Genomic DNA, 20,500 nt, shown 5'->3' with positions numbered 1-20,500 from the left:
ATAAATACATAAATCCTTTATAATGTACATCCACATTTATACCCCCCCCCCCACCAAAGCAGTGAAATGAATATTAATTTAATGTGAGAGCTTGAGTTACAGCACACAGCTGCCTGTGGAGGCGCCAGTGCGCTCGTTTGCTTGCTGCATCCGCTCACAGCTACTGCAGACAGCCGTGGAAGAACAGGGTGTCACCCGGGCATTTATGTCTTACGTATCGATTTGCTCATTCATTTTGGTTGGTGCAACACAATTTGGTGGCCACGTTTAGACAAAGCTTTCTGCTGTTGGAGGAAAGCAGCAGGAATGTGTTTCAAAGCCTGGGCTGGTGGGACTCTGTAGTCTGTGTGATGATTTCATTCAGTGGGTAAAAAGGCAGCCATCAGGTCAGCCAGCTCCTCTGTACTCAAACATCTCGTGTCAATTATCTGCATGAACACACACACACACACACACACACGAACGCACGCACGCACGCACGCACGCACGCACGCCTGGTATAATCAGTCACACTGATACTGACACAAAATAAATGCTCATCTCAAAAAACCGTCCAAGTGCTGATGGATGATAGTGAAATATGCAAATATGAAATAAGTTTTCAACACGTGTTTAGTTTAAATGTGAAGCAGACTGACAATGAAACATCTGATCTGCTGGATTCAGATGTTTACCTCCAGTCTCTGCTGAACGACTCTCTGCTCAATCACACATACAAGCTCCAGTCAGAGTGAACTAATCGCTCAGCTCGGACTGAACACTTAGTTTCTCCATCGCACAGTCTGCTCGTCAGCACACACACACACACACACACACACACACACAGTTTGCTATCCTCGTGGGGACATCCCATTGCCATAATGCTTTTCCTAGCTGTATAGCCTAACCCTTTACACTGGTATCATAGACGCTTTAAATTACAAGACTACTTTGAAGACGATGACTTTCGTAGGGAGCCCTACGGTTTGGGAGCTGGAGTGGGGAGCCATGATATACCCCTAATTAAAGATTGTGAAATTATGTAGTTTTAGTTTGTATTATTCTCCTGAATTAGAAGAAGGTGGTAACTATTACAGTTATTAGACTGATTTGTATTACATTAGACTGCTGCTTCAGTGTGAATGAATGATATCGTTTATACTGCTGAGTCATAAGAAATCCTGGTTTCAGGACCTGCTGTTCTGATAGCAGAGGAGACAGAGCACATTCCACGGGAGCTTCACCCCCACCGTTGTTGAAGGCAGACAAAATAGGGAGCAGCCAAGGCCATAAGTCAGGCTCGCTAGGAGTTAGAGAGAATGTGAATGTTTGGGTTTTACGACTAGGTGGGGGCCAACAGAGGCTAGAAGAGTTTGAGTCACCCTGCACCAGTTTGAGATTTGCTGTGACCCTCTGCATGCATGTCTCCCCATCTGGATGGTTTATGCTAAAAAGTGTTGCATTGAAAATGACAAAGGATGAACTGAAGCTCTGCCATCACGTAATGTCGCATACTGCTGTTTCTGATGTCATTTAAAAAGAAAAAAAAAAAAAAGTGTTGCATTGTACGGAATAAAGCATTGTTGAAGGAGCATTTATACACCGAGTAGTGTCCTTCCTTCATCCCAAAGATCGAAAGAATTGGGAGGATTTAACAACAGGAAGACTGTCCATTCATTACATCGCTGCGAAACAGCACGATTATTTGCTAAAGGACACGAACTATTTTCTGCCAATGATTGGCTCCATAGCAGATAACACGTATATACAGTAGATATCGATAGCTTGTTCACTAACGTAAACACACGGATGCGTTTGAGAGGCGTGACGAACATCTTTCGGCGTTACCCAAACGCTGTGCGTCCTGAAATCCTCCAACTTCTGGAGATCTGCCTTACTGATAACAACTCTCAGGTTGACGATACGTATCATTTACAGACTGAACAGCCCTGGACCAAAGACATGCACCATCTGATGCTAACACTGAGATGAGTGAGTGGGAGGCGCTGACCAAATGCCCGCTACAACCGCCCTTTTATTTTCGGTTTTTAGATGACATCATAGGCGCATGGCTGCATGGCGAGGACATGTTTAAACAAGTTGTAGACAACAACATCAGTCTATAAAGCTCAAACAGGAACACGGCGAGTCGGAAATAAACTTCCTAGACACTACGGTCTTTTTTGAAAACGATTGTAAGAGGTTGTGGACTAGGGCACATTTTAAACCCACGGATACACATGCGCTCCTACACAAATTAAGCCATCATCCGCCACACACATTTCAGGGAATAGTAAAGTCTCAGATCTTGAGGTTCTATAGAATATACAGCAGGGAGGCAGCTGCCATATTGTTCAGAAAACAAAGAAAAAGCTATTCAGTGTAACAAGTGTGGGTTGATGTATGTGGGGCAGACTGGGGCCCACTCGAGAGCGCCTCTGCAACAGCACCTGTATGCCGTCCGGATGGACCGCGTATTTTACTGGGCTCTCATTCTAAGGAGCACAGAGGGGGCATCGGTAATCATGGGATTGGAGGCGAATCCTGGTTGGTCGGTCGGTCAGTTGAAAAGGATGGAGAGGGGGTGGATAGATTGAATTAGGCCTTAATGTGAGATGCGGACTGGACATCCTTCTCTCCTTGGTTTAGAGGACATCATATATGGGTCGAGTGTGGTTCTTTGTAGTTGTCTCTTGTTTGGTTGCCTAAGGTATTGTAAAACTGTATACTGATATGAAAAAGTCAAATTGAAACTATAGAAATGATCCCCTGGAGGCTGAATCCCCTCCAGAGTGGTGTTGGGAGACCTGACTCTCCAGGAGAAAATAGAAAAACAAAGGTAGAATATAAGCGGGTGAGATCTGACTGTTTGTTGTAGCATACTTTGATTAGAGACCACAGCAGGTCTTATATGAAGAAAAATGGGGGTGATGGAAAATATCAGCAATATATAACAATGGCATTCATAAGAAACAACGACGAAGAAGAGGAGCATGTTAACAGGAGGAAGAAGAACCGGTGGGAATCAGGATGCTGCAGCCGATCCCAGGACGGAAGAACTGAGTCGTAACTCCTAAATAACCAACCACAACCGAACTGTGACACTCACACTAAAACCACATTTTGAGTGTGAAACATGCCCTCAGACGTGTGGGGAGTTTGGTCCCTATAAGGGCTGCTGGTCCCCACAAGTATAGTAAACTTCCAATTTAACACACACACACACACACACACACACACACACACACACACACACACAAAAAATTGTCAAATTTGATTTGTTAGGAATTTGTGCCAACCAATCAAGCTCAGACACACAAACACATTTAATACTTGCTCTGCAGCACAGAGGGAGGAGGGCTAATAACGTACCATTGCTACTGATTGTTCAGCAGTTTTATCAAGTCTAAGGAGCAGCCTGTGTGCGTATTGTACATTTATAGGAACAAACATCAGCAAAGATGGTCTATTAAAGCCAGACTGGCTAACATGGCTAACTTCTTTGATCGCTCGTATAGATATTTCACACCTCATCAGCTGTGTGTCTGCTTGTCAGAGCTCTTCAGTAGTAAGTCATTGTGCGAGGCGAGTGCAGGCAGTCTGACATCTACCTTCTACTTACAGTCTACTCTGGCGCATAAAAAAGCGAGTGGACATTACTGAGCTCCGCCTGTGGATCCACACGCCTGCGTGTGAGGCTCTAATCGCTGTGGTGTGTCCTGGAGTCTAAGGAGCTTGGAAAGAAAAGCGTCTGGACTTCTTTGAGTTGCTTGAAGACGTTTCACCTCTCATCTGAGAAGCTTCTTCAGCGAGGGAGACAAAGAAGGACAGACGCAACAACATTGTCATCCCCTATGTAGCCGGTGTATCAGAGACACTCAGGAGAGTTTTCTCCAAGCATGACATCCCGGTGTATTTCAGACCCAGCAACACACTCAGACAGAAACTGGTTCACCCGAAAGACAAAACGCCAAAACACAGACTTAACAATGTGGTGTATTGCTGTACAGTGCAGCGAGGAATGCCAGACCTCTACATGGAGAGACCAAACAGCCACTTCACAAGCGCATGGCACAACACAGAAGAGCCACCTCCACAGGACAAGACTCAGCAGTCCATCTGCATCTAAAGGATAAAGGCACTCTTTCGAGGATGCCAATGTTCACATTTTGGACAGAGAGGACAGATGGTTTGAAAGAGGAGTGAAAGAAGCATCTATGTCCACTGTGAGCGACCATCTTTGAACAGAGGCGGGGTTTACGACACCAACTCTCTGCCATCTATAATCCAGTTTTGAGATCCCTCCCCAGACGCCTTAACGCCCACTCACATCCTGGGCCATCTGACCTCAGGAATCACATGATAAGGTGGGGCCAGGTTTCACAATGAACTCACCCGAAACTCTGGCTGATTGGGACCCACACCCAGTTTCACACCTTGGCTCAGGCGATTAGAGGATCATCAGGGGTCCTTTTGTCCCTCTGTGGGGGGAAACTCCCACTAGGTTTATATCTGGGACTCTCCACCATTTGACCTTAGAACTGAAGAAGCTTCTCGGATGAGAGGTGAAACGTCTTCAAGCAACTTAAAGAAGTCCAGACGCTTTTCTTTGCAAGCTCCTTTGACTACGATGACCTGGATGACTGAGAACCTTCACAGACACATGTCCTGGAGTCTGTGCCACCGATCGGTGGAGTGTCCGTCTCAGATTGCGCTCGGCTGCCGGGCAGAGCCTTCTGCTCAGAGTGCCGCCTGGAGACCAGTTTATAAAGCCCAGCAAAGAGGAAGATCGCAGAAATGACAGCAAAGTAGGAACCGTAGATGAAGAACTAAGGAAGGAAACAAAGAAGTTATCACATCTACATCGTGGAAGCTAAATAAGCACAACACAAGTTCTACATTTGTTATACTTCCTCACCTGAGTGAAGACTTTAAGGCCCAGGACAGAGGAGTCCACCACCACCAGCGTGAGCAGAGACTGCAGCAGCAGAGCCACAAAGGTGTTCACTCCAAACACCAGCGCATACCGCTGCATGTTCAGGCTGGCCACAACCTGATACCTGAGGGAGACAGATGAGTTTGAACAGACAAGCAGTCGCAGCGTGTGAGCAGTAACAGGAAGTCAGATGGAGAACAGTCTCCTCGTGTTTGCACACATGCACTTCTACAGTCAGCAGTGCTCCCACGCATTCAGCTCAATGTGCTCCTTATTCCAAACAACAGTCTTCCCATGTCCTGTTAATCCCTCACATGGATTCAATTTCTGCTTTCAAATTTCCAGTAAGCTGTGCCAGAACTGCTTCATGGAATAACACTAATGTTTGCACTTCTGCCTGAAACGAGCCATGGAAGTGCTGCTGTCTCGGCACTGGACGTCGATACAGGATATCATGATACAGGATATCATATGTGGCTGGTGATTGGGTACTCACGTGGCCACAGTGATGAGCAGCATGTACGTGGTTCTAAAGAGGATGTAGAAGCTGTATGACAGCCAGATGTGCTCCGTGTTCATGACAAACACACACACAGCCATGAGCAGGGAGAGCACACACAGAGCCAACTCCCCCCACAGAGCCCAGGTCACAGGCAGGCAGCCCACCAGCAGCGCCGCCAGAGCCCCTGTGGACGAGAGGAACACAGAGCTGCTGTCAAAGGTCAGTCACGCTGGGAGAGTGTGCTCACGTCACAGCTTTACACAGTCTGCTGTGAAGCAACCAGAGCAGCCTCACCGAGGAGCGTGGACAGGGTCTCTACATAGCCGTTGTAGATGATGTTTTCCTTGGATGGAAGAATGTGCTCCCACAGCGGCTGAGAATAGTTGATGATCTGGAAGTAGCCACAGGTGGCCAGAGCCCACCACAGCGACCAGGCCAGCAGGGTGCGACACCTGTAGCACTGCACAAAGTCATCAAACAGCATCCGCAGGACCGCCACGAGCCCCCTGCTGCCACTTCCTGCCTCAGAGGACCTGGATGCCTGCACAGACAAATGCAGACGTGTGACCTCTTCACACAATCGTACAAACTCAGAATCTCTCATCACAGCCGTGGCCAGATACGGCAGCTTCACTCACCCTGGAGATATCCGGCCTGTTCAGCGGCACCCTGCTGTCCGAATCCTCCGCCTTCTCCATCCTGGTGGCGGTTCTGCTGCTGCTGCGGGGCCTAGCCTCCTCTGCTCCTGCACGCCTGTGGAAGAACAAGCTCCTCTTGGGCATGGGGAGAAAGCAGGGCACCAGAAAGGCCACAGAGGCTGACGCCAGTGTAATGATGACGAGGTAGACCTTGTCAACTTCGGCCACGGATACCAGCAACTGACCGGTCAAAGATCCAGCCGCTGATCCGAACAAAGTCACGCTGCGGCAGTAAGCAGTCACTCTCTGGTAGTGCTCCGGCTCCACCACGCTGTAGATGTAGGAATAGTAGGCCACCTCTGAAGCAGTGGACAGACCGTAGAAAAACTCCAGCAGCTGCATGGCCAGCATGCCCTGTGCCCTCCACAGCATGACATAGGTGACCACCAAGCTGCTGGCCTGGAGCACCAACACCGGCTTATAACAGAGGAAGTCAGTGGCCAGGAAGATGGGGAACAGCAGGAACAGATAGGAATACGTCCATACTGGAAAGATTTCATTGACAACCTGCAGACAGAAACAGTCACCGCATGGATTAGAGCTCCTTTCACTTTCCTTTGCATCAATAAATGACAAGGATGCTGTGCATTTGAAACCTGTCAGTGATCTTGCTGATCTCCTGTGCAGCTATCCAGCTCAGCACCGTACGGACGTGTGGCTCCGTTTTGTGAACATTAAACCTAACGTTAACGTTTTAGTTGAGGAATTACAGAGAGATAAACTTACCTTGCAAAAACAAAAAGTCTGCTCATTAATCGGCGTTACTTAAATAGCTAAGCCAGGCTCGGGGTACGACACGGTCGTCCCAGCCTTTGGACAGCGCAACACATCCAAGCAGATTCAAGGTTTGCTTTCTGAAGGCCTGCTGAGAGCCTCAGCATTGTACAAGTAATTATTTAAGGATTAGCCAGAAATTCTGGTCATTTTTCAGGGAGATTACTCCGTCTACAGCGAGAGTCTCTGGGATTACTGCTCCAACACTGAGATCGCCATTTTCAGTCTTTCCTGCCTGACGCTGTACACTGCGGCACCATGCAACATCCCTGCGACAGCACATTTTGTAATAACTGTCATACTGCAAATGCAACAGTTCTTACGAAAAACAAAATGGGAAACATAAACCACACGTATGTCTGAAGGTTCTCAGTCATCCAGGTCATCGTAGTCAAAGGAGCTTGCAAAGTCCAGACGCTTTTCTTTGCGAGCTCCTTTGACAATAAACCACACGTACATGCAATAAAACAAAGTATTTTCACTTTGATCTGACACCAGGACACGGTAAACTTTCAGAATCAGTCTCAAAAAACCTTCAAAACAATGCTAAAAGTAAGTCGTTTCTTATTATTTAAAGGTCCAGTTGCTGCCAACAACCAGCCCGGGCTCTCTCCTGCTGGGCTGACCCCAGCTCCACCATCCAGGAGGAGCCAGTGGTCTTTGTTCTGCTCTCCAGGACATTTGATGTGATCCTGATATTTGATGATGGGGTCAGAGTGTGTCTAACAGCGGGATGAAGCAGCTGCGTGACTCCATCCTTCAGACAGAGACACACAGACAGGCTGAGCAGCTGATTAAAAGCATGCTACATCACATGTCTTGACCCCCACGCCAGCAGCCCCCGCCCGCAGACTGGGGTGAGCTGGTCCGGGACGCCCTTTATCAGAGCGCCATCTGTATCTCTGCTGCTTTCATAAACTTTAGTTTCTGCTTTGCTGATCTTTGCTGTTTATCAGCCAAATGACACTAAATGACGGAATCCTGATTAAGCGGGTTGCTGAGTGAGGAGGTTTTGGGGGTCCTCTGCGCGTGCCCGGCACCGCTTGTCCACAGCTTAGCTCCAACTTACTTCACGTGAACATTAACGGAGTGTAAACGCACGCTGATGCTACAGAGCGTGACGACACAACTAAGACGCGCCTCAGAGTCGCTGCTGCTAACAGCGAGCTAGCTCACCTGCGTCTCCGTCAGGTTCTTGTCTGGTCCCATCAGGTAGGCGGTGATGAAGGGCTCGCATGGCCGCAGGCTGGTGAAGAAGCCGTAGACACAGAGCAGCACAGTGGGGAAAAACACCGACATGTCTGAAGCAGCATGACCTACGCCGGTCCTTCTTCTACTCCTTTCTTCTTCTTCTATCTTTTTATGGCGGTGCCAAACAACTTCAGGTACATTACCGCCACCTTCTGGACTGGAGTGTGAATCGCAACGCCGCGTTTATATGGACAGCTACTGCCCCCTGCCGGCCTGAAACAGGCTTTTCACACAGTTGTGTGACGAACGCTAAAGATGCAGGTGAAACTCAGAAAATCAGAATATCGCGCAAACTTTCATTTATTTCAGTAATCCAACTTAAAAGGCCAAACTTATATATGATATGAGACTCGTTACATGCAAAGTGAGATATTTCAAGCCTTTATTTGTTATCATTTTGATGATTGTGGCTTAAAGATTATGAAAAGCCCAAATTCAAGAGTTCAGAAAATTAGAATATGGTGAAAAGGTTCAATATTGTAGGCTTAAAGGGTCATTCTTTAATCAGCCAGTTAATCCATAACACCTGCAAAGAGTTGCTGAGCCTTTAAATGGTCTCTCAGTCTGGTTCAGTAGGAATCACAATCCTGACTGCTGACATGACAGTTCTGCAGAAAACCATCATTGGTGTCCCCAAAGCGCTGTACAAAGCACACTAATAGAAAGCTTGTGGAAGAAAAACTTCCATGATGAGCGACATGAGACGGAACAAAACAACACCTCAGCAGTGCCCCAGGCTGGCAGCATCCATGCCACGCTGCACTGAGGCAGTACTGAGTACACATGCAGGATTAGACTTTCCAGAGGTCTGACATTTCTCTATTTAAAATCCTTGTTTTATTGATCTCATGTAATATTCTAACTATGACTTCACCACAGTGAGCCGCAGACGGACCAGTGATGGAAAATCTTAGATGCCAATCTTTCTCCCTCAGCCAGGAGGCTGGAGACAGTTATCAGTCAGATGCTGCTATGGCAACAAAGGAGTGGCTTAAGCACGTTGAGGTCATGCAGAGAGCAAACGTACAAGCTGCAGGGAGGGAACGCCATCAGCTGTTAGGCCTCAGAACTACGACCAGGACACTTTGTGCTGGCTTTTCCTTCACCTGTAACCTTGCCACCTGCAGCATAACGTGTGTCATGAAGGAACATTTTTAGGCTTGAGATGTTTTACTTACCACCGCCCAGCACCAATAAATACATCCACAAACAGCATTTTTCTTGCAATATTTGGGAAACTCTTTATTGATAAATGTACATCTTTCTGAAACGGTGAAGCCTCACCACCAAGCAACTTAAATTAGAAGACTGGACCAACAGGCACAGATACAAAGAGAATATTTGATCAACCAACACACGAGGAAGCAAGCTGTGGATTACTGAAGCAGATGCTTTGTATGGATGAGTGCTGCCACTGTAATGAGCCAAACATGACAGGTTACAGGAAACATGGACGTGTAGTTAAACTGCATCAGTGAGGCTGCTCTGCAGAGGTCACAGCAAACCTCTTCAAAGGTCAGTAATACATTAGACACAGAGTTACATCTGACAACAAATCCTCTGAAGCATCAATTAGAAACCTGCTCACAACTGAAGCCAGACACAGAAACGGGATCAGCACATTCACAACAAACTGAGGTTCAGCCTCGATTCCCGCAGAGAGCGTTGGGATGGAAGCGAGGACAGCTGACGGGAAACATCCGTGCTCCACGAGCTTCCCTCGACGCCGCCGTCGAGACAAGGCTGCTTTATTATTTGTAGCCATCCAGAAGTTGTTGGGCTCCTGCTTCAGTTTTCCTGTGTCTCAGCACCCACTGAGCTGAGACAGATGTGGGCAGACATGAGCACGAGTGGATGCAGCCGAAGCTGCTAAACACAGAGTCGTTTCCACAGGCTGGTGGAGCCAGAGAGCAGAGTGAGTGCTGGACTGATGGAATCGTCTACCACAAACTGGCACCAAGCAGCAGTGATTTCAAGCTTGAATGTGACAGTTTTAAGTTCCTAACTGCAGGATCGCCTCCATGATGAAGAGGAGGATTTGTTTAGTTTCTCTAAGGTCGGGGCGGAGCAAACCTGATCTTACACCAACACATGAATGACTGTCAGACTGGGAACTAAAGCAGCACACATCAATCCTTCCCTGCAGCAGGACATTGCTGAGCTTCTGTTTAAACACTCCTAATCACACTAACCATCAATAAGCTTCACTGTCCCACTGAGAGACATTGCAGGTGCAGTCCAGCTCTTGGGTGATGAGGACCTTGGTTACCGAGGGTTAGACGACTAGTCCGACACAGATTCTCACCTCTGATGTGTTTAGCCAGCTTATCACAGAACTACACACAACGTATCTGAATTTATGCAGCAGAGCAGGGTAGCTGTGACATGACAGCATCCTACTCTGTGCTGCATACACACAGATCAAACTGATCGGGTTTCTCTGGGTTCAGCAGAAAACAAGCACGTGTCCTAATACGTCAGCCCGTTCTTTTAAGAGACAGCGTTTCATATCCTTGACACTTCCACACAAAGCATCTTAGAGTAGCACAAACATTCAGCAGACCAGTTGTATTGAGAGCGGAGACCATCTCTGGTATTTCCCGTGTGCACGTGGCGTTGCAGCAGAGGCACCTACATGGTAAAATGTCTCGTGTAGTCGTATTCTATCGTGGGAATGACGGCCTGCACAAACTTGAGGAAAATCAGAAGATACCTGAAAGCATCAGTTAAGGAAACAGAGGTGGGGTAGAGTGACCACCTGCCTGACCACGAACACTCGCTGCAGGCCAGCCGCCGAGTGCTGCTCTTCCTGCCTGGCTGCAGCCGGCTCCTATAAAACATCGAAGTGCTGATACGTCAATGAACTGCTGGTGTACAGAGGTGAAAACATCCATCTCTGCTGCTTATCCTGGTAAGCCTGGCACCTCCTCAGGCAGCTTCTTGGCTGGTCTGGAGAGATGCTGTTAGGAGCCAGCAGAGCGACAGGCTCTGTGCTGCTGCAGCGCCCACACCTCCAACAGCTCTGACACTTTCCTTTCATTGCGTCGCTGTGGTGACGCGTGACATCATCAAAGGATACATATGCACTCCCAGCTCTCCTCCTCCTTCTGCCACAGTCTCAATGATCTTTTTCATCACTTCAGCATGCCTGAAAGCAAAGGTCACGAGTTCAAAGGTTAAAGGTTCTTGTCAAAATGTTTGCGACACAGACATCCTTAAACACGACCACGGCTCCTTTATCTCAGCGGAGACGCAGAAGAATGCGACTCGATACCAGCTGACTCGCTATTAATGGTCATGTGATCACTCAGTACTGTTGCAGGGGCTCTGCCTTACAATAACATCTGTGGTTGGTATAGAAATCGAGTTGAACTGAACACAGAAGTGAGTTGAACGTGTGAAAGAGGTTCTGGGCTGGAGCAGCAGCTTCTAGTGAAAACAGGAAGTTAGTGTGTGACAACGTTTGGCTTCTTAGAGCGCAGTGAAGAAGTCACAGTGCAAATCAGCATCACCGAACCCACCACAGTGTCATCCATCTTTTCCCGATTCATTCATTCAGCACAATAAGCCTCGACACCATCACAGGTGCAGCTGTGTGGTGGGTCTGCATCTTTCAATGCGACAAACGAAACTCTCACCTGCAGGGGTGAACCGAGCACATGGCAGGTGGAGGAAGGTGGGGGTGGTTCTCGATGGTGACCGTCTTCTTCACGTGGTCCTGGCTGATGTCCTCGTACATCTGCTCTACAGTGAGCGGCTGCCTGTCCTGGGAGACAAAGCAACAAAGCTGGTCTCAGTTTTGGTTGCGCTCCTTCTCAACAAGAAGCAGCAGACTGCAGCTGTTCACGCTCGGAGTCTATCGACTGCTCATCATCTCTATACCGCGAAGAATAAAGTTCATACTTCATCATATCCAAAGAGCCAGAGTCGAGGGGTCTGGTAGTATTTATCGTATGTGATGTACAGGTCATATGTTCTCGTCTGAAGAATGGCGTCTTCGCTGCCAGGTTCTGCTTTGGTTTTGGTTTCTGCTATTTTGCTGGTGTCCAGGGTTGCCTAGAGACAGAAAACAAGAGTCAGGCCGGAGTCGGGCGGATGATGGCCGAGGTCAGACAGCGCTGCGAGCGTACCTCGTCTGTTTCCAACAGCCCGCTTTCTTCATATTCTGAAAAGACAGCAGAGTGTGAGGGCCGATCTGGGAGCACATCCAAACCACAGAAAGACACGATCAATACCTTCCATATCTGCCGCTTCTCCGTCTTCATCATCCTCATCATCACAGCATGCTGCAGACGGGGCATTCATGTTCTTATCCTAGACGAGTTCAGATTAAGAGCACAGATATGTAACCGCACAATCAGACACCGGGGATGCGATCGATGGCATCGAGGCTTTTATGATGGTCCACCAATCGCAAGGAGCGAAACTGAGCAAACGAACCGTTTCATTCACATCTGAGCAGTAATCTGGGAGGAAACATCCCTCCGTCACGCACGCCCTCGGTCCTCCAGCCGAGGGATGGAACTATTAGAGCGGTGGAGGATTTTACATTCATATTAATTAGAAATCAAACCTTGTTGTTGTCCAGTGAGATTTCCTGCACAGCATCTGTGACTCCTAACACACCTGCACAGACACATTCAGGGGATCGTTACTGACACCTGCACAGTCATCAGGAAATACTCGGCACACATCTGATATCACGGCCACGTCATCAGAATGAGATTGATCAGTGTGATCGTATGTGAAGCATGTAGCCCACTCCGGTATGTGACAGTGAACCACGACGGACAGTTAGCTGTGCGCGGGTACCACCAGCATCACACCTGTGTTGTGGTAGGTGTCCACCCAGCCCCCGTCTCCATCGTCCTCCTCGATGATGGCCTCCAGCTCATCTGAATACTCCATCTGCTTACAGCGCTTGTAACAGGGCACTGCGCATGCACACACACACAGACACACACAGCAATGACACTTTGAAACACACAAAATTATTTGTTCACAATATCATCTTTAAAGCTTCAGTCCTGTCCTGAACTTTAAGGCACCTGAGGTTCAGTCTTGTGTCACTAAACACTGAAGCAGTGAGTCAGCCTTGCTGACTGAAATTCCTGAAGTCTGCCTCTCACCATTGCGTGTCAGGAGAAACTGTTTGTCCTGTGGCAGATATGGCTTCACCTTTGCTTCTTCTCCAGTGGCCCTGACGGGAGAGAAAAAACAGATCATTTGCTGCCGTTTTAGCCCGGCTCAGGTCCTGAGACCTCCACCCTGGTCACAAACCACAGTTTATTACAGTTGTTCTCATCTTTCTGACAGTGGAGAACATGGACTGAGCTTCTGGTTTGGAAACATGAAGTCTAACGAGGTCCTTCAGTCTAAAGAGCACTAGATGTGGACAGCTGTGGACAGATGTGGACAGCTGTGGCTTTGGCTCTTGAGTGAAACGGCTTCGTGTCCTCAGTTTGGGTCTAGCTCGTGCTGAGGCTGCATTTCACAATGGAAGATTATCTGTGGCATGAACTCACATTAACTAACAAGCTGTCAATCACAAGCCATTATCACTGACCGTTAACCGATATCAACTTCATGGCTTCAAATCAAGCCTCCAACAGGGGAGGTCACAGTAACTACATCCAGCTTTTACATTTGTCCTGCATTCGACATGCAAAACATAAAAAAGGACCTCTGTTCTGTGGCAGCAGGTTTCAGTGTGTGATGATGTGCCATAATGACACAAGCTGGGTTTCTCCGTGTTGCATCACACCAGCTTCTGCTGTGAAATCGCTCGGACACATTCAACACTCATGCAAGCTCTGAGGCCGCATCCTCATTTTCCACACAAAGGTTCCTGTGAAAGCTGTCAGCACAGGCAACATTAATCGTCACCACACTGCAGCAGGACGGACAATGTTGGCGACACTGGTGCAGCGGTAACACTGCTGCCTCCCATCAAGAAGCTCTGGGTTCGAACCTGCCAGCTGGTGGCTAATAAAGACTGAGTCAGAGAGGCGGAGCAACGTTTCATCAGCAGAGCAAGTCCACAGATGATCAACACGTTGTGACTAAAGCAAAGGGGCAGAAAGCTCTGTCATTACTACTGAAGACGAGGACTGCAGCCAAGCTGCACAGCTGTAAACAAGGTTATGACAGCGCCCCCCATCACAGCAGCACCTGGGTTCCATCGTCTTAGTGGAGGGTGGGGGTGACGTTGCACTGCGTGGTGCAGTCTCACAGTTTCAGCTCCACTCTGTGCATCGAAAACTTGTTTGGACAGATTGATAAAGACTGCCGACTCTGAGCTCTTTAACAACTGCTCGATGGATTGCATGGGACCGTGTACCACAGTTTCCAGGAGCTCTAACAATCGAGCCGGCACATGTAAGGATATCGCACATACGTGTTCTTTGTATGATCTTTCCTTTTTTAACGTACGCTGGTGGTTTGGTCATTCTGTCCCCCTACAGTGCTGGTTTGCAGCAGTTACTTGGAGTTAGTTATGGCGCCCAGTATATTTCCTTGAACCCTTTGTGGTGATGATGATGTGAAGCATGTAAGCATGAGCACAGATGATGGGAAAGCGGCCCCTTTTCAAGCTCTTTGTATAAACGGCTCATTTGTGGTGTTATTACAGTAAAAAAAAGTGCAGGTTTTTTACATTTTCCATTCGCAGGTCAAACGTTTGTCACAGGAACGACGTGTATAAATGTGGCGTCTGAATGAGTGGAGAAACTGAGCTTTGACCGTCGGAGCACAGGAGACACGCGCTTCCAGAAACACGGGACCAAGCGTCTAGTTTCGTCTTTCGTGCGTTTCTTTTTTAATGACACGGACTCGTCGTGTTTGACATGAATTAAGCCTCTCACCATTTCCATGTGGGGCAGTGATGAACCAGGTGATCTCCAGCTGCTACAAACTGAAAGACAGACAGAGGAGCGGACAGGTGAGGCCCTGAGCAGAGCCGCGGGAGGAACAGTGTATGCGGGGCTGTGTCGGTCTCACCTCCTCCGGCGTGAGCACTCCCGTCTCTTTGAATCTCGACTCCTGTCATTAACAACAAAGTGAAAGCTGTTAGTGCTCCGCTTCACTTCCGGTGAAGCAGCTGCGTGTCAAACATTTCACACCGAGAGCACAAACGAAGCCCCGACGTCCGAGCGGCTGCAGCTACCAGCAGCTAGCTGCCGCGCTTACCTTTAACACCGGGGTGAATAACTCGGCCACCCCGAGGGCCGTGCCCTTCACCGTGTTGATCACGTTCTGCATATCGGAGAATCCTCTGGGATCTGAACCTTCCTGTCAGAGCTCCGACTATTTTGGCATAGCTGTTCACACTGCCAGCTACACCGAGTCACATGATTCGCCTATAAACTTCCGCTATACAACTCTCGCGAGAAGTGTAGGAGTGGCTTAAACGTGCGTGAAGAGCGAAACAACCGCGTTTAGATCGTTTGTTTCAGCGTCGGAACCGCTGCGGTGAGCTGTGCGTGAGCTCCGGTGCGGTCACACCGCAGACTGCGCCTTCAAACCACGGCGGCTCGCGCTATGTGGAAACAGGTGAGCTCGCTGCTGTGGAGGGCACCGGTCCCCGGACTTTCAGCGGCGGTCACGGTCCGATCCACGTCCCACGGACCCAGCTGCACTGTGTCCGGGAGGGAGTGGGTGAGGCCTAGCGGCTTTGATACGGGCTTGAAGACTTTTAACAGCCTGAGCAAACAGAAGGAGCCCCTGATCCTGACAAGAGAGGGGGTCGCGACCTGGTACGGACTCTGACCACTGTGCTGCTCATGCCGGCACACGGCGGCCTAATAACCCACTTATGTGTTACATCTCAGGTACAGCTGTGGACCCACCGTGTACGATCACGCTCACCTGGGTCATGCAAGGTAACTATGGCAACAGTAGGTGTGGCTATGGCGTGCAGGTAAACGGTGTGTGTGTGTGTGTGAGCTCTGTGGGTTTGTTCCGTCACAGCTCATACGTGAGGTTTGACATCCTGCAGAGGATCCTCAGCAGACTGTTTGGGATCACCGTGATCCATGCCATGGTCATCACTGACATCGATGACAAGATCATCAGAAGAAGCTGGGAGGTGAGGCCGTCCTGCACCTGCTGGCTGCTGCTCTGTTCTCACCTGCTGACGTCATGTGTTTCATGTGGTCCAACAGGAAAACGTTTCCCCAGCCGCCGTCAGCGCAGTGTACGAGGACGAGTTCAAGAGGGACATGCTGTCGCTGAAGGTGTGAGCTTAGACCTGCAGCAGATCAGCCTGCGTTACAGCATGCAGGATAAAAGGATAGCTTTCATGAAGCACTGCACAATTTTACCTCCACTCTGAGTTTCAGCGTTTGTAAAACCATCCTGTTCATGTATAAACACGTCTTCATGTTGTTGTGTTGAGGTGGTTCCTCCTGCAGTGTATTTAAGGGTCACAGAGAATGTGCATCATATCGTTGCCTTTATTGAGAAGATCATCAGAAATGGACACGCTTATGCCACGAAAGAAGGTAAATATCGAGGAGCTTGTTTTGTTTGGCGTTTGTGGTCGTCTGAAATGCTGGAGGTGTCACTTGTGCACTGCTTTGGTTGCAGGCGATGTGTATTTTGACATTCAGTCCATTGGTGGCAGGTACGGCAGGTTTGTGGGAGCTGTGGATCCTCAGGGAGAGCCCGGTGAGTGTTGGTGTGAGTTTCTTATTATTTCTGTTTCCATGTCGATGTTAGTGAGACGCTCGAGTTTACTGACCGCAAACTCTACGGCTCTGCAGGCTCCTCAAACAAACGGGACCCGAGGGACTTTGCTCTGTGGAAACCGTCGAAACCTCGAGAACCATACTGGGAGTCCCCGTGGGGCAGAGGAAGACCGGGCTGGCATATTGAATGTTCTACCATTGCTAGGTTTGTTCTGTTTGGTCATGAATCCCATTAACGCTTGGGAATTCTTATCTTTGCCCAGTTACAGACAGACCTCAGTAAATGAGGCGACTTTTACTGCGGTGATTTGTTTCCTCCGTGGCATCGTGAAGTGGGCGACTGCACAACCTGTGGTTTCTGCATTTCCTCAGTTTGTAGACACGTTTTCTTGTTGTGGGTTGATTACAATTTTAAACTGGAAGCCAGTGTAGAGCGGCCAACAGCGGGGACGTGTGCTCCTTCTGTTTCGTACCGGCCAGCAGACGAGCAGCTGCAGTAAAGAGAGGCCTGGTCCAAACCAAAGAACTGCAGCAGTCCCGTCTGCAAGTACTGAACAGATGAACAACACGTTCAGACTTTAGCTGGAAGGTTTGGCTTTCCCTCGGCCAGCTGTCTCGGATGGAACAAGTCAGATTGAACTTGTGCGCTCACCTGCCTACAGTGTAAAGGACAGAATAAGGTTTTAGCACTTGTCTTACAATGACAGGATAAAGGACCCACAGCAAATTTAAATCCTTAAAACTGTAAGGATATCTGCTGTCCTCAGGGGATGTACTAACAGCTGAGATGAGTCTGCGCCTGCTTTAAAAGGCAAACCTGCAAAAGTGAAATGAAAGGTTATACTGTGAAGAAATAGACCCCAGTGTTAGCAACACTGACTTCATGTTAGTCCAGCAGTGATGTTTGTTTCTTCAGTCGAACAGTTGAATGCAGGATTTAATTAGCCTGAGTTTGAGCGCTGATGAGTTTCCTGTTCGTGTGCTTTCAGCTCCATGTTTGGGGGACAGTTGGATATCCACTCTGGAGGGATTGACCTGGCTTTTCCTCACCACGAGAATGAGATCGCTCAGAGTGAGGCGTATCACCAGTGTGGACAATGGGCAAACTACTTCCTGCACTCAGGTAAAAGCCAGACGTGGCTCGTGCCTCGTGCACGCTCTCTGGAAAGCAGACGCTGTCTGAAAGTGTTTGGAGGTCATTCGTGTTGCAGAGCTGAGTTCGGGAGCAGCTGTGTGTCGTGCTCTGTTCAGCGTGTTGTTGCTGTTTTTAGGGCACTTACACCTGAAGGGCAGTCCAGAGAAAATGTCTAAATCTTTAAAGAACTACATCAGCATCAAGGTACAGTCCTGCTGACTCCGTGTCTTATTTGTGTTGTTGCATTAATACCTGAATGCGCTATGCTGTGTGGAGTGGGTGAAAATGATCACGTCTTCGTCCTCGTCAGGATTTTCTGCGGTCTTATTCTGCCAATGAATTCCGGATGTTTTGTCTTTTGAGCAAATACAGATCAGGTGAGGCGCACGATTAGGTCTTCCCAGTCTGATACATGAATGCATTCGTTATTGGAGTTCGAGTCGCATAGCTGCCATGTTAAACTGCACTTCCTGTAATGTCTCCACAGCTATCGACTACAGCGACAGCAGCGTGCTGGAGGCTCGCAGCACTCTGGACACCATCTCCACCTTCTGCCACGATGCTCAGGCCTACATGAAGGGTCAGCTGCAGTGTTCACACGTGCAGGAGGATTTGCTCTGGAGCAGGTGCCCACTTTCTCCTCCGCCCATGGCTGAGTGTCCTCCTCATATTTCTGTCTCCTGTTCCTCGCACAGCTGTAATTAGCTGAAGCAGTGAGGACAGGACAGATGCTAGTGCCGGCAGCAGTCATGCATTCTGAGACGCTACATTCAGCTGATGCCTGAGAGGTTCTGCTCCGTCTACAAACTGTCTTCCTGTGTTTTTGTACTTTTTCAGGCTGGCTGAGACTAAATCCACTGTGATGTCCACTCTAGCAGATGACTTTGATACACCGAGAGCCATAAGTGCTCTGATGAATCTGGTTTATCACGGAAACTGCCAGCTTCAGCCTGTTTCTACGGTAACTGTCTGACAGGTTTGATGTCAGTGATGTTGGTGGAAAGTCCCAGTTAGCAGCTGGGTCTCCACCAGGTCTGGCAGTATTGGCGCTCTGGGAGCATGCTGTCGTATGTTGGGTTACATGTTGGTCTGAAGAGCTTTGAGTGGTCAGACTAGACAAGCTTCAGTTCCACCTCTGTCACAACAGCTGGACAGTCCCACTGTTGTGAAGTCTGAACTTCTGCCAGCAGACGTCGGGTTAGGTCAGGGGTGGGGAGCTCCGGGCCTTGAAGGCTGGGCTCCTGCAGGTTTTAGATGTGTCCTTGATCCAGCACAGCTGATTTAAATGGATAAATCCTCCTCAACATGTCTAAGTTCTGCAGAGGCCTGGTAATGACCTGGTCATGTGATTCAGCTGTGTTGATCCAGGGTGAGATCTAAAACCTGCAGGACAGCGGCCCTGGAGGCCTGGAGTTGCCCACCCCTGCACTAGAGATCAGGAACAGGAGCTATGACAACAGTGTGGTCAGTGAGCAGCAGTGATACTTGTTCTAAGCGTATTGCACATTCAGACACGAGCCTGTTTCTGTTCAGCCTGCTGGGGCGGCCCGCAGCCCCGCCGTGTTCGGAGCAATGGTCACCTACGTCAGAGATGTCTTGGATGTGTTTGGCATCGACCTGCACACTAAGGTCAGCACTTTTTCACTGTGATGTCCCTTCAGCGGGCAGCGTGACACTGAGGCGTCTGTCAGTGAATCATGATAATAATCCTTGATTGAAGAGGTCTCCCGTGTGTCTCTGTCCTCTGAAGGAGGCTGAGGTGCTGAGCAGCCGAGGCAGTCTGCAGCCGGTTGTGGAACAGCTGACTCAGTTCAGGAGCAAAGTTCGAGAGTTCGCGCTCGCTCGGCGGGACGGTTCGTCCACAGGATCCCCGAGCAGAGCTGGACTGCACCCTGACAGACTCCCTCTGCTTAAAGCCTGCGATGCCCTCAGAGATGACCTGGCGCCCCTGGGTGTGCTGATAAAGGTACGACGCACAGAAGGTTAGCTCAGTGCATTTCCTGTTTCGGGCTACACTGGTGGGATTGTCTTGTGTTTTCAGGATAGAGGAGCCACCTCCACCTGGGAGATCAAAATGAGCGCGAGAGGACAAGGACCGGAGGACAAAGGCGAGGAGACGTCCAGCTGAAGGTTTTTTCCTTTCTAACAATGATTTGAGCTTTGTGGACTCGACGGAAAGACTTGGAACAACAAGAAAACAGCAGGATGCCATAAAACAGAAGCTCAGGGTGCTGGACTCTTAGTTGGTTTCCTGAGCCACGTGCTGTACCTGCCTGTCACTGTGGCTCCACCTCTGTCATGTTACAGGCCTCCTTTATTTTTAAACCCGGTGGTCATCCAGCACTGGACTAAATCTGAGCTGCTGTAATGCTCACAGTTGGCTGTACCTGCAGTATCATCAAGGTTTGATACCCACCTCACCTTATTCACCCCCCAAGGCTGATGCTCACCATCCTACAGCACCAGGAGCTGCAGAGGTCTGGCAGCATTCTCCACCACTGTATTTGGCATTGATACATTAAAGTTTTGCTGAAAGTA

At 49.0% G+C, this 20,500-nt stretch overlaps 3 protein-coding genes across 3 annotated transcripts; 1 reads left to right on the top strand and 2 right to left on the bottom strand.

Annotated features, from left to right (window-relative positions):
• Positions 1-4,559: 4,559 nt before the first annotated feature.
• On the bottom strand, positions 4,560-9,243 carry slc19a2 (solute carrier family 19 member 2). The gene is made up of 6 exons (XM_005938731.3): positions 8,066-9,243; positions 6,056-6,622; positions 5,712-5,958; positions 5,412-5,601; positions 4,898-5,039; positions 4,560-4,808 (listed from the first exon to the last, which is right to left on the bottom strand). Exons 1-6 carry the CDS (start codon positions 8,186-8,188, stop codon positions 4,605-4,607), a joined length of 1,473 nt encoding a protein of 490 aa, XP_005938793.3. The 5' UTR covers positions 8,189-9,243; the 3' UTR covers positions 4,560-4,604.
• Positions 9,244-9,355: 112 nt separating this feature from the next.
• atg3 (autophagy related 3) lies at positions 9,356-15,511 on the bottom strand. Its single transcript, XM_005938725.3, has 12 exons — positions 15,329-15,511; positions 15,140-15,181; positions 15,004-15,053; positions 13,270-13,340; positions 12,967-13,074; positions 12,714-12,766; positions 12,376-12,454; positions 12,271-12,305; positions 12,044-12,196; positions 11,779-11,906; positions 11,220-11,288; positions 9,356-10,853 (listed from the first exon to the last, which is right to left on the bottom strand). The coding sequence occupies exons 1-12, from the start codon at positions 15,398-15,400 to the stop codon at positions 10,772-10,774; spliced, it is 942 nt and encodes a 313-aa protein (XP_005938787.1). The 5' UTR covers positions 15,401-15,511; the 3' UTR covers positions 9,356-10,771.
• Positions 15,512-15,539: 28 nt separating this feature from the next.
• On the top strand, positions 15,540-20,500 carry cars2 (cysteinyl-tRNA synthetase 2, mitochondrial). The gene is made up of 15 exons (XM_005938726.3): positions 15,540-15,894; positions 15,970-16,020; positions 16,109-16,226; positions 16,303-16,374; positions 16,536-16,641; positions 16,727-16,807; positions 16,903-17,032; positions 17,817-17,950; positions 18,099-18,166; positions 18,273-18,339; positions 18,450-18,588; positions 18,800-18,923; positions 19,496-19,591; positions 19,713-19,928; positions 20,004-20,500. The coding sequence occupies exons 1-15, from the start codon at positions 15,680-15,682 to the stop codon at positions 20,088-20,090; spliced, it is 1,704 nt and encodes a 567-aa protein (XP_005938788.1). The 5' UTR covers positions 15,540-15,679; the 3' UTR covers positions 20,091-20,500.

This window comes from Haplochromis burtoni, unplaced genomic scaffold (assembly GCF_018398535.1).
Source record: "Haplochromis burtoni strain Fernald_Lab_line unplaced genomic scaffold, NCSU_Asbu1 Contig_205, whole genome shotgun sequence".
NCBI lineage: Eukaryota > Metazoa > Chordata > Actinopteri > Cichliformes > Cichlidae > Haplochromis > Haplochromis burtoni.
The sequence above is the reverse complement of the archived record's forward strand: the minus strand, read 5'-3'. Positions and strand labels throughout refer to the sequence as shown.

What these genes read in the sequence shown, in the direction of transcription:
- cars2 (XM_005938726.3), top strand. Translation starts at nt 15,680, where the DNA reads ATGTGGAAACAGGTGAGCTCGCTGCTGTGGAGGGCACCGGTCCCCGGA. An exon ending in GCTCACCTGGGTCATGCAAG is followed by an intron (nt 16,021 to 16,108) that starts GTAACTATGGCA and finishes GTTCCGTCACAG; the next exon opens with CTCATACGTGAGGTTTGACA. An exon ending in AGCTTCAGCCTGTTTCTACG is followed by an intron (nt 18,924 to 19,495) that starts GTAACTGTCTGA and finishes GTTTCTGTTCAG; the next exon opens with CCTGCTGGGGCGGCCCGCAG.
- atg3 (XM_005938725.3), bottom strand. Translation starts at nt 15,400, where the DNA reads ATGCAGAACGTGATCAACACGGTGAAGGGCACGGCCCTCGGGGTGGCC. An exon ending in CACTGCCCCACATGGAAATG is followed by an intron (nt 13,341 to 15,003) that starts GTGAGAGGCTTA and finishes CTCTCCCGTCAG; the next exon opens with GGCCACTGGAGAAGAAGCAA. An exon ending in GGCTCTTTGGATATGATGAA is followed by an intron (nt 11,907 to 12,043) that starts GTATGAACTTTA and finishes TTTGTCTCCCAG; the next exon opens with GACAGGCAGCCGCTCACTGT.
- slc19a2 (XM_005938731.3), bottom strand. Translation starts at nt 8,188, where the DNA reads ATGTCGGTGTTTTTCCCCACTGTGCTGCTCTGTGTCTACGGCTTCTTC. An exon ending in ACAGGCCGGATATCTCCAGG is followed by an intron (nt 5,959 to 6,055) that starts GTGAGTGAAGCT and finishes TTGTCTGTGCAG; the next exon opens with GCATCCAGGTCCTCTGAGGC. An exon ending in GACCCTGTCCACGCTCCTCG is followed by an intron (nt 5,602 to 5,711) that starts GTGAGGCTGCTC and finishes TCTCGTCCACAG; the next exon opens with GGGCTCTGGCGGCGCTGCTG.